This window comes from Oncorhynchus masou, chromosome 23 (assembly GCF_036934945.1).
Source record: "Oncorhynchus masou masou isolate Uvic2021 chromosome 23, UVic_Omas_1.1, whole genome shotgun sequence".
Lineage (NCBI taxonomy): Eukaryota > Metazoa > Chordata > Actinopteri > Salmoniformes > Salmonidae > Oncorhynchus > Oncorhynchus masou.
In genome coordinates, this window is record NC_088234.1 from 5,839,070 (window position 1) to 5,851,279 (window position 12,210).

Consider the following 12,210-nt stretch of genomic DNA (forward strand, 5'->3'; position numbering starts at 1 on the left):
AGCCCTCCACACATAGGACCTGGGTCACCCTGACATCAGGACCACGGGAGGGTGAAATGAAGTTTTTAAGACAACATATTTTGCTACAGGGGTACCATAAGAACCATCTTACACAATAAAACTATTTCAAGACATTCCCAACATAGTACACTGCTTTTGACCAGGGCCTATAGGGTCACAACTAGTCCACTATGTAAGGAATAGGGTTCTATTTGGGACATACTTCATCCATCTATTCCATTGTCCTGTTCTTCCAGAAATACAGAAAGTCACCTTGATAACAAGGTTTGGTGAAAGAGAGGCTTGACCCTCGCAAAGAAAAGGCACGCTTGCTATTTACCCTCTCCCACCTTCTCTCCTCCTCACAAAGGAATGCTGCTGGTCCTACGGCATATCTCTCTCCCAATACTTTAGCCTTAAGACATTGATCTATCACCTCTCCTCTCATCTTGCAGACTGTTTTAAATTAAATCACACTGAGATTATGTGGTTTATGGTATTTTTTGTGCAATACTTTTGCACTACGATAATATAAAAACCCACTACAAACTTCTGCTAACATTGGCCTCCGCTAGCTGAGAATCATTGGTAGCGGTGCGGCAGGCTGTGCCTGTCCTCCTCTCTTTTTATTGCATTTTCAATGGTCTGAAAGATGCTGGAAATGAATATCTTGTTAATGCAAAGACCAGGAAACTCTGGAAAAAAAATACAAGTCGATTATTTAAATGAATGGCTCTGAATGCACTGTCGGCATGCAGCCAAACGTTACCAACCACTTTTGGAGCTAACTAGCTGGTGCTCATAACATGGCTAACATACCAAGCTAACATTACCTAGCTAACTAGCTGGTGCTCATAAAATGGCTAACATTACCTAGCTAACTAGCTGGTGCTCATAACATGGCTAACATACCAAGCTAACATTACCTAGATAACTAGATGGTGCTCATAACATGGCTAACATTACCTAGCTTACGAGCTGGTGCTCATAACATGGCTAACATTGCCTAGCTAACTAGCTGGTGCTCATAACATGGCTAACATTGCCTAGCTAACTAGCTGGTGCTCATAACATGGCTAACATTACCTAGCTAACTAGCTGGTGCTCATTACATGGCTAACATTACCTCGCTAACTAGCTGGTGCTCATAACATGGCTAACATTACCTAGCTAACATTACCTAGGTAACTAGCTGGTGCTCATAACATGGCTAACATTGCCTAGCTAACTAGCTGATGTCCATAACATGGCTAAGCAAACAATATAATAAAATAATAATTTTGTATTTGAAAAAAACTCCAGGAAGGAATCACAGGAATCACAGTAGCAAGTATCCCTGGTGCACTGTTAAAATATTTTGCAATTTAAACTATTAGTTTTTCAATGAAAACTCTACCTTTTATGTAATCCTCTCAATGGATTTAATGTTTCATGAGCTTGTCCAAGGTGTTGGACTTGACGACAGCTGCTACATCAGTTGCTACGAAAAGTTGCCCAACATTCTGGGGCAAAAGATCAATGAGACAGACAGCAGTTAATTCAAATGAATGGAACATTCCAGAACTTATAGTTAAATTGATGCTGCATCTAAAGTCTATCTGGTGACATCACAATGAGGACAAAAGGTTTTGCTGCTAATTATTTATCTCCTTCTGAAATAGCATTGTGTTTCCAAGACATTGTAATGCACTTCAGACTACATCTTCATCAGCTTCAATTAGGTAGAATTAAGTCTCTTCATATCAACATTGTGACCCAATATGTAACACATGAATTTGTTACAAAAGTTGAATAACTTTGAATTGACCCCAACCCTGTCAAACAGGTAGATGTCAGACAGGTCCAGCAGGGTTTGGGCTGGACAGAAAGTATGGAGAATTGAAGGATGAGAGCGAGAGAGAGAGAGAGTGAGAGAGAGAGAGGTAGAGAGAGAGCGAGAGAGAGAGGTAGAGAGAGAGAGAGAGAGAGAGAGGTAGAGAGAGAGAGAGGTAGAGAGAGAGCAAGAGGGAGAGAGAGGTAGAGAGAGAGCGAGAGAGAGAGAGGTAGAGAGAGAGTGAGAGAGCGAGCGAGAGGTAGAGAGAGAGCGAGAGAGAGAGGTAGAGAGAGAGCGAGAGAGAGAGGTAGAGAGAGAGCAAGAGAGCGAGAGGTAGAGAGAGAGCGAGAGAGAGAGGTAGAGAGAGAGCAAGAGAGCAAGAGGTAGAGAGAGAGCGAGAGAGACAGGTAGAGAGAGAGCGAGAGAGAGAGGTAGAGAGAGAGCAAGAGAGCGAGAGGTAGAGAGAGAGCGAGAGAGAGGTAGAGAGAGAGCAAGAGAGCGAGAGAGAGCGAGAGAGCGAGAGGTAGAGAGAGAGCGAGAGGTAGAGAGAGAGCGAGAGAGAGAGAGAGAGCGGTAGAGAGAGAGCGAGAGAGAGAGAGAGAGAGAGGTAGAGAGAGGTAGAGAGAGAGCGAGAGAGAGAGGTAGAGAGAGAGCGAGAGAGAGAGAGGTAGAGAGAGAGAGAGAGGTAGAGAGAGAGCAAGAGGGAGAGAGAGGTAGAGAGAGAGCGAGAGAGAGAGGTAGAGAGAGAGCGAGAGAGAGAGAGGTAGAGAGAGAGCAAGAGAGCGAGAGGTAGAGAGAGAGCGAGAGGTAGAGAGGTAGAGAGAGAGCGAGAGAGAGAGAGGTAGAGAGAGAGCGAGAGAGCGAGAGGTAGAGAGAGAGCGAGAGAGCGAGAGGTAGAGAGAGAGCGAGAGAGAGAGGTAGAGAGAGAGCGAGAGAGAGAGGTAGAGAGAGAGCAAGAGAGCGAGAGGTAGAGAGAGAGCGAGAGAGAGAGAGGTAGAGAGAGAGCAAGAGAGCGAGAGAGCGAGAGAGAGCGAGAGAGTGAGAGAGAGAGAGGTAGAGAGAGAGAGAGCGAGAGGTAGAGAGAGAGTGAGAGAGAGAGAGGTAGAGAGAAAGAGAGAGAGAGAGAGAGAGAGAGAGAGAGGGAGAGAAATTTTGACAAAATAAAAGGAGGGGTCTGACTGGACGGGTCCTTAAAAAGGAGTTGAGAGAGAGGTAGAACTCAACTCACAGGCAGGACAGAGAGAGAGAGACCCAGTGAAGATCTCTGAAGAAGTGAAGCTACAACTGAAGACTTCAGAAGGTGAGATTTCAACATCTGTTCATCTAATACCTGTCTATGTCCCAACTGACCTCCAATTCCCTACGTAGTGATCTACTTTAGACAAGGGTCCATATTACCTTTGTGGCCATGAGCTATTCTCTATTTAGTTCACTGTGGGCCCTGGTCCAAAGTAGTGCACTACATAGGGGATAAGAAGCCAATTGGGAAGCATCCATGTTCCAATGTCCGTTGGTCGTGTGAGTACCTGTGCCTTGTTGTTTTGGCTTTCGTGCCACTTGTATTGTGCATAGATGATTAGGGGTCTCGTCCCGTGTTGTATCATTGTGTGCTTGTGCTTTCGGGTCTCCTCCTGTGTATTTATTCGAGGTACTCCTCGCTCTTTTGAATGGGTTTCAGCCCTGTGTTTTGTATATGTGTTTGCTTGGTCTTCGTCCCCGTGCCTTTACATGGCACACTGTAATTTGGGAAAATAAAAAACCCTATTACGCATTCCTGTCTCCTTTATAACAATGTGACACTCTCCTCCAGTACCCCCAGTTATACAGTAGGTTATGTACTTAACACAGGGTCTCCTATCCTCTCCTCCAGTACCCCCAGCTATACAGTAGGTTATGTACTTAAAGGGATATTGCAATATTTTGGCAAAATAAAACCCTTTTCTTCTTACACAGAGTCAGATTTTGTCACTGCATGCCATTTGAAGGACTTTGAAGTAGTTATTCCAGTGATCTCTAACTAGCGTCAGCGCAATGACTGGAAGGCTTTGGCATCTGCTCTCATAGTTAGCAATTGTGCTGAAGCTATAGTAGTTCATTTCAAAACTTCCTTCAAAACTAATGAAAGAGGGCTAAATTGCCAAAATCGCACAACATCCCTTTAACACCTTGATCGATCATCTTTCCTCCTCTCTTCTCCTCACCTAACCTCTCCTCTCTCATATACCTCTCTCCCCTCCTCCTTTCCTCACCTCTCCCATATTCCTCTCTCCCCTCATCCCCTCCTCACCTCTCCTCTCCTATATACCTCTCTCCCCTCATCCTCTCCTCTCTCATATTCCTCTCTCCCCTCATCCTGTCTTCCCCTAACCTCTCCTCTCTCCCTTCCTCCTCTCTCCCTTCCTCATCTCCTCACCAAACCTTTCCCTCTCCCATACCTCTCTCCCGACAACAAACACTGGTTCTACTTTCACTCTCTCTCCTCCAGACCTTCAGCTTTTTTTTTTGTCGACATTTAGAAAGTTTGCATAGAAAATAGATGTAAAAATTGCTTGCTACAGTGAGATTCCGTTGAACTGCTGTGTTGATAAAAACAACTGGACGTAATAACTTCACCCCCCCAACAAAAACAAAATGTACCTAGAGTGTAGAATGAACAAATTGTCCGTGCCAAGGTATCATCATGGTCTGCGCCAAGGTATCACCATGGTCTGCGCCAAGGTATCATCATGGTCTGCACCAAGGTATCATCATGGTCTGCGCCAAGGTATCATCATGGTCTGCGCCAAGGTATCATCATGGTCTGCACCAAGGTATCATCATGGTCTGCACCAAGGTATCATCATGGTCTGCACCAAGATATCATCATTGTCCGTGCCATGGTGGAACTGCATTGTATGTCTGAAATAATTGGATGGTGAAACTTGCATCGAGCCTACCAGGAGAGCAAGGTGAAGCAATTCCGGCATTCTTGAAAGTCACAATAAACCTTTGTCCTGCAAAACAACTTTTTGTATATGATCATTAAAAAATGCATTCAGTGGGCATAATTGAACTCCCAGTTCCCCTCTGGACACGCCCCTTTCCTGCTAACTCATCACACCTGAACTCACTCTGCTAATCACCAATTCCTCTTCCATTCTTCTGGTGTATAAGCAGCTTGTTCTACTTGGGTTGTTCAGCATTTGTGGTGTCCCAGTTCCTTTATAGTTCCTGTTGTTAATTGGCTAAAGTGAGGTCCTGCTATTGTAACTTTTCTAGGGTTTTAACTTCCTGCATTGGGGTGTAATATCCTGTTCATCATGTGTATTGTTATGGTGTAGCTGGCCCAGTATTAGACCTTTAATTTAACTGTAAGGGAAGTTTTACAGCTGGTGAGATGAGACATGGTATAATGATGGTACCTGCCTGGCAGAATGTGTCTTACATCTATAATCCTGTAGACTGTCCTGATTGGTTGCACTGTGTCTCAGTGAACAAACTATGAAATGCTTTTTTTACTTTATCCCCCACCCCCCCACCCCCCCAACAACTTTAAATGGATTCCATGTTGTGCTCCGCTGTTTAGCTAAACACCCTCACAGTATGGGCACCATGCTGGGCCAGACTGGAAGTAGGGGAAACATGGACATGCAAAGCCAGAACAAAACATTGGCCGCCATATTTGAATGGGCCTTGTCTATTCTAGATTTAGTTATTGATCACTGCTCAGTGCTGTAAATGGTGCTTTATCAGAACCGTCTACTGTATTATGTCTATCTTCAGAGGTGCGACCCCATACTGCTTGCAGGTACCTTATTGAACCATGTCATCTACCAGCAAGCTTTTGCAGTAGAATGTCCTTAGAGCTTGCTTCATTAATTAACAGGTCTAATATTGGGCTGTGGTGTATTCCCTCCAGCACGACAACATCTTATCACAGCCTTTCCAGGTGGCCATTTCACCTTACCTGCTGGTGTTACAAGCCACTAAGCCCTGCCTGCTGGTGTTACAAGCCACTAAGCCTTACCTGCTGGTGTTACAAGCCACTAAGCCCTGCCTGCTGGTGTTACAAGCCACTAAGCCTTGCCTGCTGGTGTTACAAGCCACTAAGCCTTACCTGCTGGTGTTACAAGCCACTAAGCCCTGCCTGCTGGTGTTACAAGCCACTAAAAGCCTTACCTGCTGGCGTTACAAGCCACTAAGCCTTACCTGCTGGTGTTACAAGCCACTAAGCCTTACCTGCTGGTGTTACAAGCCACTAAGCCTTACCTGCTGGTGTTACAAGCCACTAAGCCTTACCTGCTGGTGTTACAAGCCACTACGCCTTACCTGTCAGCATTTTATACTTTGCTTTTTATTTTTGTTGGAAAGTAAAAGAAGCAGAATTGAACTTTGTGTTCAATCATAATGCCTGTTTTCTGACAGATTTGGCCATAACCAAACCTGAATGACATTTCTACATTTGGGAACTTGAACTCTCTTACTTCTGAGTGGAGAGAAATACCTGCCCAGACATTCTCCTCAGCCCTGTTTAGGGAATAGGTTGGCATTTAGGAAAGCAGACACATTCCTGTTCTAATCTACTGTATGTGAAGTTGAATCTGTGGTTTTGATGGCTTCACTCTGTTTCTCTCAGGAGACTCCATGACCATGTTGACCAGTCTTCTGCTTCTCAGTGCTGCCTTTGCTCTGGGAGATGCACGTAAGAGTCCACTTTTCTTGACTCGTTCTGTATTTTTCTCGTAGCAGACATGACTGACTGACCTACAAATAATATTGTAGCTGTGATTTGTAGATCTCCATCCACTAGCCTTTAAAGCCACATGTAACTTCTCCTTACAGATGCACTTGTAGAAGAAGACTTGTGTCCTTCCGGTTGGACCAAATATGGATCACGCTGTTTAATGTTTGTAAAGACTACAAGGAGCTGGCCTGAAGCAGAGGTATCACCCTTACCATCTACTGTGAATTTGAAGGGGAAGTGTAGTTGAAATGAGCTCTTTGACATTACCTTAAAGGTGATACTTTCTTAAACTGCAACACATGACTGATGTGAAATACTGAGCTTCCCTTTAAGATGGGAATTTTCTAATCATTTTGAATGTGTTGTGCCTCCTGTATACTGGAACCCACAGGACATGGCTTAAGATGGAGATAAACTAGTATCTTTAAGAGTTTAAAAAGGAATTATTTGCGATGGTCAATATTTGGTTGAGAGTCCAGAAGACAAATTCTCAGCAAGGCTGACTGACTAATACATGAAATGTCTTTGTTCCCATCTACTGCTTGGCTGTTACTGTAGATAATAATTTTCTTAATTGACTTGCCTAGTTCAATAAATACTTTCTTCTCTAGCGGTACTGTGTGTCCCTTGGTGATCAACTGGTGTCTGTACCCAACGTTGTGAACTACCTTGGCGCAAACCTGGCATCTGTGCACAGCTCCGAGGAGGACCAGTTTCTACAGGAGTTGGTCTTGGTCAAGACTGTTGGTTTCCCTCCTACCTGGATTGGTGGATTTTATTCTGTTAAGGTGGGACCATGAACCCTACAGTGTTATATAAGGCCATTATTGCAAGGAACTCCGTTCCATCTCATCTTGCTCAAGTGAACAGCAAACCTCGTTAAAAAAATAGTGTGTTGTGGCATTTAGGCTACCTGTTATTAATGTAGTTCTGTCTATTTTGTGTGGACCCCAATAAAGTCAAGGCTGCTAGTTTGAATCCCAGAGCTCACTGAGAAATCTGACGTGCCCTTGAGCGAAACCCTTAACCTAATTGATCCTGTAGGTCATGCTAGATGAATCTACTAAATAACGTCAATGTTTTTAATTGTCAACTTCCGTAGGATGCTTTTATACATATGTAAAATGGTTCTAGTTAAGTATAGATGTAATCTATTCCACACAGTCTGCTTGTAAACATGTGCATGGGGTTTCGAGCATCAAGTTGTCAACTAGTTATGGTCTTTGACATGTATGGGATTGCAAATGTGAGGAGTAGGCATCACGGTCTTTACACAAGCAATAGTCCCAGTAGGAGGGGTTTTGGAGTAGCTTTAACTGTTTCAGGTGTTAGAGGAAAGACTATACATTGAGTTTATTCTGACCCCCCCCCTTCAGGACAGGCGGTGGTTCTGGAGTGATGGCTCCGACTTTGATCACCAGAACTGGGCTAAAGGAAGGCCTGGTGCTGGTGCCAGAGAGACTTGTATTCGTATCAACTTTGGAGGTACAGTAAACCCAGTATCATTCACTGATCCAGTCATCAAATTAAATTTATTCCTAGTTAATTTAACTAATGAATGTCTCCTGTGGACTTTCCTACTGTCTGTACAGCTGAGTATATGTGTTCTGTGTTTTGTCTTCAGGTCAGAAGCGCTGGAACAATGCTTTATGTGGAAGGAGCTTGCCCTCTGTGTGCTCCCTGAGACTCCTGCCTCTCCGCCAGACTATACATTAGAAGCAGCAATGTTATTCCGTAGTTGCTGCGCCCTTAATACTTCATGGTAACGTCAAATTACTTAGTTGCTGTTAAATAAGTCTGTTACTACACAAATGTTGAGGAATTGTTTGCAGCCAATAAAATGTGGACTATTTTTTGTCTCATGAGTTATTGACTATGAATCATACTGCTGAAATTGTCCCATGTTTTGAGAGCTTTCTAAAACGTACATTCGCATCCCAAAATGTATTTGTCAAACAGATATTAAGTCCAAAACCTGTGTCAAATTGGCACTAAGTACAACCTGTAACACTTCACCTGAAACTCTGCATCATAACACATGTTGTAGTTGGTACTCTTTCTTCCTGTCCCCTGTTGGACTCAAACCCACAACTGTTATGTTGCAAGTGCCATGCGTGACTGTGCCACCAGGACATAACTGTCATTGTGCCTAACTTTGTAAATGTAGACCTGTGAAATGACAGTATGTTTAGGATACTGAAGGTGCAAAAGACATGTTTAACTACTTATGGCTGCAGGGGGCAGTATTGAGTAGCTTGGATGAAAAGGTGCCCATTGTAAATGGCCATCTTCTCAGTTGCTAATATATGCATATTAGTATTGGATAGAAAACATTCGAGTTTCCAAAACTGTCGACATACTGTCTGTGTATAACACAACCGATATTGCAGGTGAAACCCTGAGTAATATCAAACCAGGAAGTGGCTTCTATTTTGACTCCATGTTCCATAGCCTCCCTTTGTGCCATTTAAAGGGATATATTTTATTTTGAAAAGTGAGCCAGAACAATAACATCCGTCAAGTGTTCGCATGAGTTCTGCTCGCGCAACAGAGTTTGGGGAACCATTGCCGTTCCCTCTCCTACTGAACAAGACCGTTGCGGTTGATATTATCGATTATATATTTTATCCTGAGGATTGATAATAAAAAAAGTTGGCCATGTTTCTGTGGACATTACGGAAACTATTTGGAATTTGTCGTGCCTCTTTCCTGTGGATTTCTGAACATAATGTGCCAAACAAATAGGGCAACATTTATTGTGTAACTGGGAGTCTCGTGAGTGAACATCCGATCGAAGGTAAACGATTATTTTGACAGGTTCATATAAATTGTTCAGCATATCACACCAACAAGAAAAATCAACAGTTTAATCTCTGGATTTATTTTATTTGTATGGAAAGTGAATTAGTTCCTGTAGTACAGCAAAGACAACTGTCAAGTCTTCAACGTCTTCGTTCCAACGCTTTTCATCTACGTCCACATCTACAATTCCAGACAAAACAACAAACATGAACAACATCCAGAACCAGCTGCAAAGAAATAAGATTTAGTGAGTGTGTGTTTTTGTGTGTGTACCTTGGTGGAACAGTTGATAGCAGTGCCTGGTGGAGTCTCAGTGCCCGGAATCTTCTGTCCAGAACTGTTCACACACCAACAGTAACCTACCAGAAAGACATGTTAATAACCTGCTAAATATATTTACACATTTTACTGTAACACATTGAATTTGTCACGTTCAACTCAATTGGAGAATTTACTGTGTGCTTCTGTGCGTGTGTGTGTGCATGTTAACCTGTAGAGCCCCAACATTGCTCAGGGGTGTATTGTCCATTGTAGTCACAAGTGGGGATGAAGCCTCCTATTGGGCCATGTGTCGCGGCATCTCTTTCACGCTCACAGCGGGTCTTGAGGTGTGAGATGCCATCTTGATAGACTGGTAACATACATTGTAATGTGGACATGACATAACATTGCTGGACAATGTATGGACATATGATACATTTCTGGACATACATTCTGGAATCTTGGGCTGTCAATCTCAATCTTATACATCAACATACATCTCTGGAACAAGAGGAGTCTCAGGTAGCCTAGCGGTTAGAGAGTTGGACCAGTAACACAAAGGTTGCTAGTTTGAATCCCTGAGATGAGAAGTTGAAATATCTGTCTATGCCCTTGAGCCCTTGGGCACAACCTTAATTTATCTGGTGTCACGGCTGATCTTTTGAACCTGTCTCTTCTCTCTAGGGAGGTTTCCATTGCCTGGAAGACATCCACGGTTCGTCCTTTATTTAAAGGGGGAGATCAAGCTGATCCTAACTGTTATAGGCCTATTTCTATTTTGCCCTGTTTATCAAACGTTTTGAAAAACGTGTCAATAATCAACTGACTGGCTCTCTTGATGTCTATAGTGTTCTCTCTGGTATGCAGTCTGGCTTCCGTTCAGGTTATGCATGTGTCACTGTAACCTTAAAGGTCCTCAATGATGTCACCATTGCCCTTGATTCTAAGCAATACTGTGCTGATAATTTTATTGACCTTGCCAAAGCTTTTGATACAGTACACCATTCCATTCTTGTGGGCCGGTGAAGGAGTATTGGTGTCTGAGGTGTCGTTGGCCTGGTTTGCTAACTACCTCTCAAAGAGTGCAGTGTATAATGTCAGAACATCTGCTGTCTCAGCTGCTGCCTGTCACCAAGGGTGTACCCCAAGGCTCAATCCTAGGCTCCACGCTCTTCTCAATTTACCTCAACGACATAGCTCAGGCAGTAGGAAGCTCTCATCCATTGATATGCAGATGATACAGTCTTATACTCAGCTGGCCCCTCCCTGGATGTTGTGTTAAATGCTCTACAACAAAGCTTTCAGTGTCCAACAAGCTTTCTCTGCCCTTAACCTTGTTCTGAACACCTCCAAAACAAAGGTCATGTGGTTTGGTAAGAAGAATGCCCCTCTCCCCACAGGTGTGATTACTACCTCTGAGAGTTTAGAGCTTGAGGTAGTCAACTCATACACGTACTTGGGAGTTTGGCTAGACTATACACTGTCCTTCTCTCAGCACATATCAAAGCTGTAGGCTTAAGTTAATTCTGGACTTGGTTTGCTATATTGTAATCGCTCCTCTTTCACCCCAGCTGCAAAACTAACCCTGATTCAGATGACCCTCCTACCCATGCTAGATTATGGAGACATAATTTATAGATCGGCAGGTAAGGGTGCTCTCGAGCGGCAAGATGTTCTTTACCAATTGGCCATCAGATTTGCTACCAATGCTCCTTATAGGACACATCACTGCACTCTATACTCCTCTTCAAACTGGTCATCTCTGTATACCCGTCGCAAGACCCACTGGTTGATGCTTATTTATTTACCCTCTTAGGCCTCACTCCCACTATCTGAGATATCAACTGCAGCCCTCATCCTCCACATACAACACCTGTTCTGCAAGTCACATTCTGTTAAAGGTCCCCAAAGCACACACATCCCTGGGTCGCTCATCTTTTCAGTTTGCTGCAGCTAGTGACTGGAACGAGCTGCATCAAAACTGTCCAGTTTGAGTATTTATCTCAATCTCTTCATTCAAATACTCAATCATGGACACTCTTACTGACAGTTGTGGCTGCTTCGCCTGATGTATTGTTGTCTCTACCTTCTTGCCCTTTGTGCTGTTGTCTGTGCCCAATAATGTCCAACTTGGGGCATCTGCCTTTTTTCCTTAGGGGGCTGTAGACCCAGACCAGCTCCCCAGCCACAAAGTGCCTTCCCCGGGTGTGCACGTCATAGTTCCTTTTCTGCCTCACACCTGCATTCACCAGCTGCTCTCTGGCGAAGGTGTGGGCTGTCTCCAGGCGGTCCTGGAGTCTCCGGGCATACTCCGGCCCCGGAGGAACATGAGGGCTATCCAGGGGCCGACCAAACGCCATCTCCGCAGGGGTGCGGATCTCTCTCCCCAGCATGAGGAGGGCAGGCGTGCAGGAGGTGGAGTCTTGGACAGCGGAGCGGCATGCCATGAGGACCATAGGCAGGTGCTTGTCCCAGTCACGCTGGTGTTGGAAGAGACGATGGCCAGCTGCTGTCCAAGCGTTTTGTTGAAGCGCTCCACAAGGCCATCACTTTGAGGATGGAGAGGAGTAGTGCGGGTCTTGTGCATACCCAGCCTCTCACACATGGTGGC

General features: G+C 44.3%; 1 protein-coding gene, 1 long non-coding RNA gene and 1 pseudogene across 3 annotated transcripts; 2 read left to right on the plus strand and 1 right to left on the minus strand.

Moving 5' to 3' along the window:
• LOC135511235 (equistatin-like) overlaps window positions 1-12,210 on the plus strand; it is a 114,502-nt pseudogene that overhangs the window by 13,750 nt on the left and 88,542 nt on the right.
• LOC135509891 (ladderlectin-like) lies at window positions 3,035-8,388 on the plus strand. 2 transcript variants are annotated; one of them, XM_064930718.1, is made up of 5 exons: window positions 6,433-6,494; window positions 6,635-6,735; window positions 7,148-7,324; window positions 7,913-8,021; window positions 8,161-8,388. In XM_064930718.1, exons 1-5 carry the CDS (start codon window positions 6,437-6,439, stop codon window positions 8,250-8,252), a joined length of 537 nt encoding a protein of 178 aa, XP_064786790.1. In that variant the 5' UTR covers window positions 6,433-6,436; the 3' UTR covers window positions 8,253-8,388. The 2 variants fall into 2 exon arrangements, 1 of the variants encoding a protein (XP_064786790.1); XR_010451005.1 differs by lacking the exons at window positions 6,433-6,494; window positions 6,635-6,735; window positions 7,148-7,324 and adding an exon at window positions 3,035-3,113.
• Window positions 9,402-9,964, minus strand: LOC135510216 (uncharacterized). The gene is made up of 3 exons (XR_010451089.1): window positions 9,829-9,964; window positions 9,612-9,697; window positions 9,402-9,518 (listed from the first exon to the last, which is right to left on the minus strand). It is a non-coding gene; the product is annotated as an uncharacterized LOC135510216 (long non-coding RNA).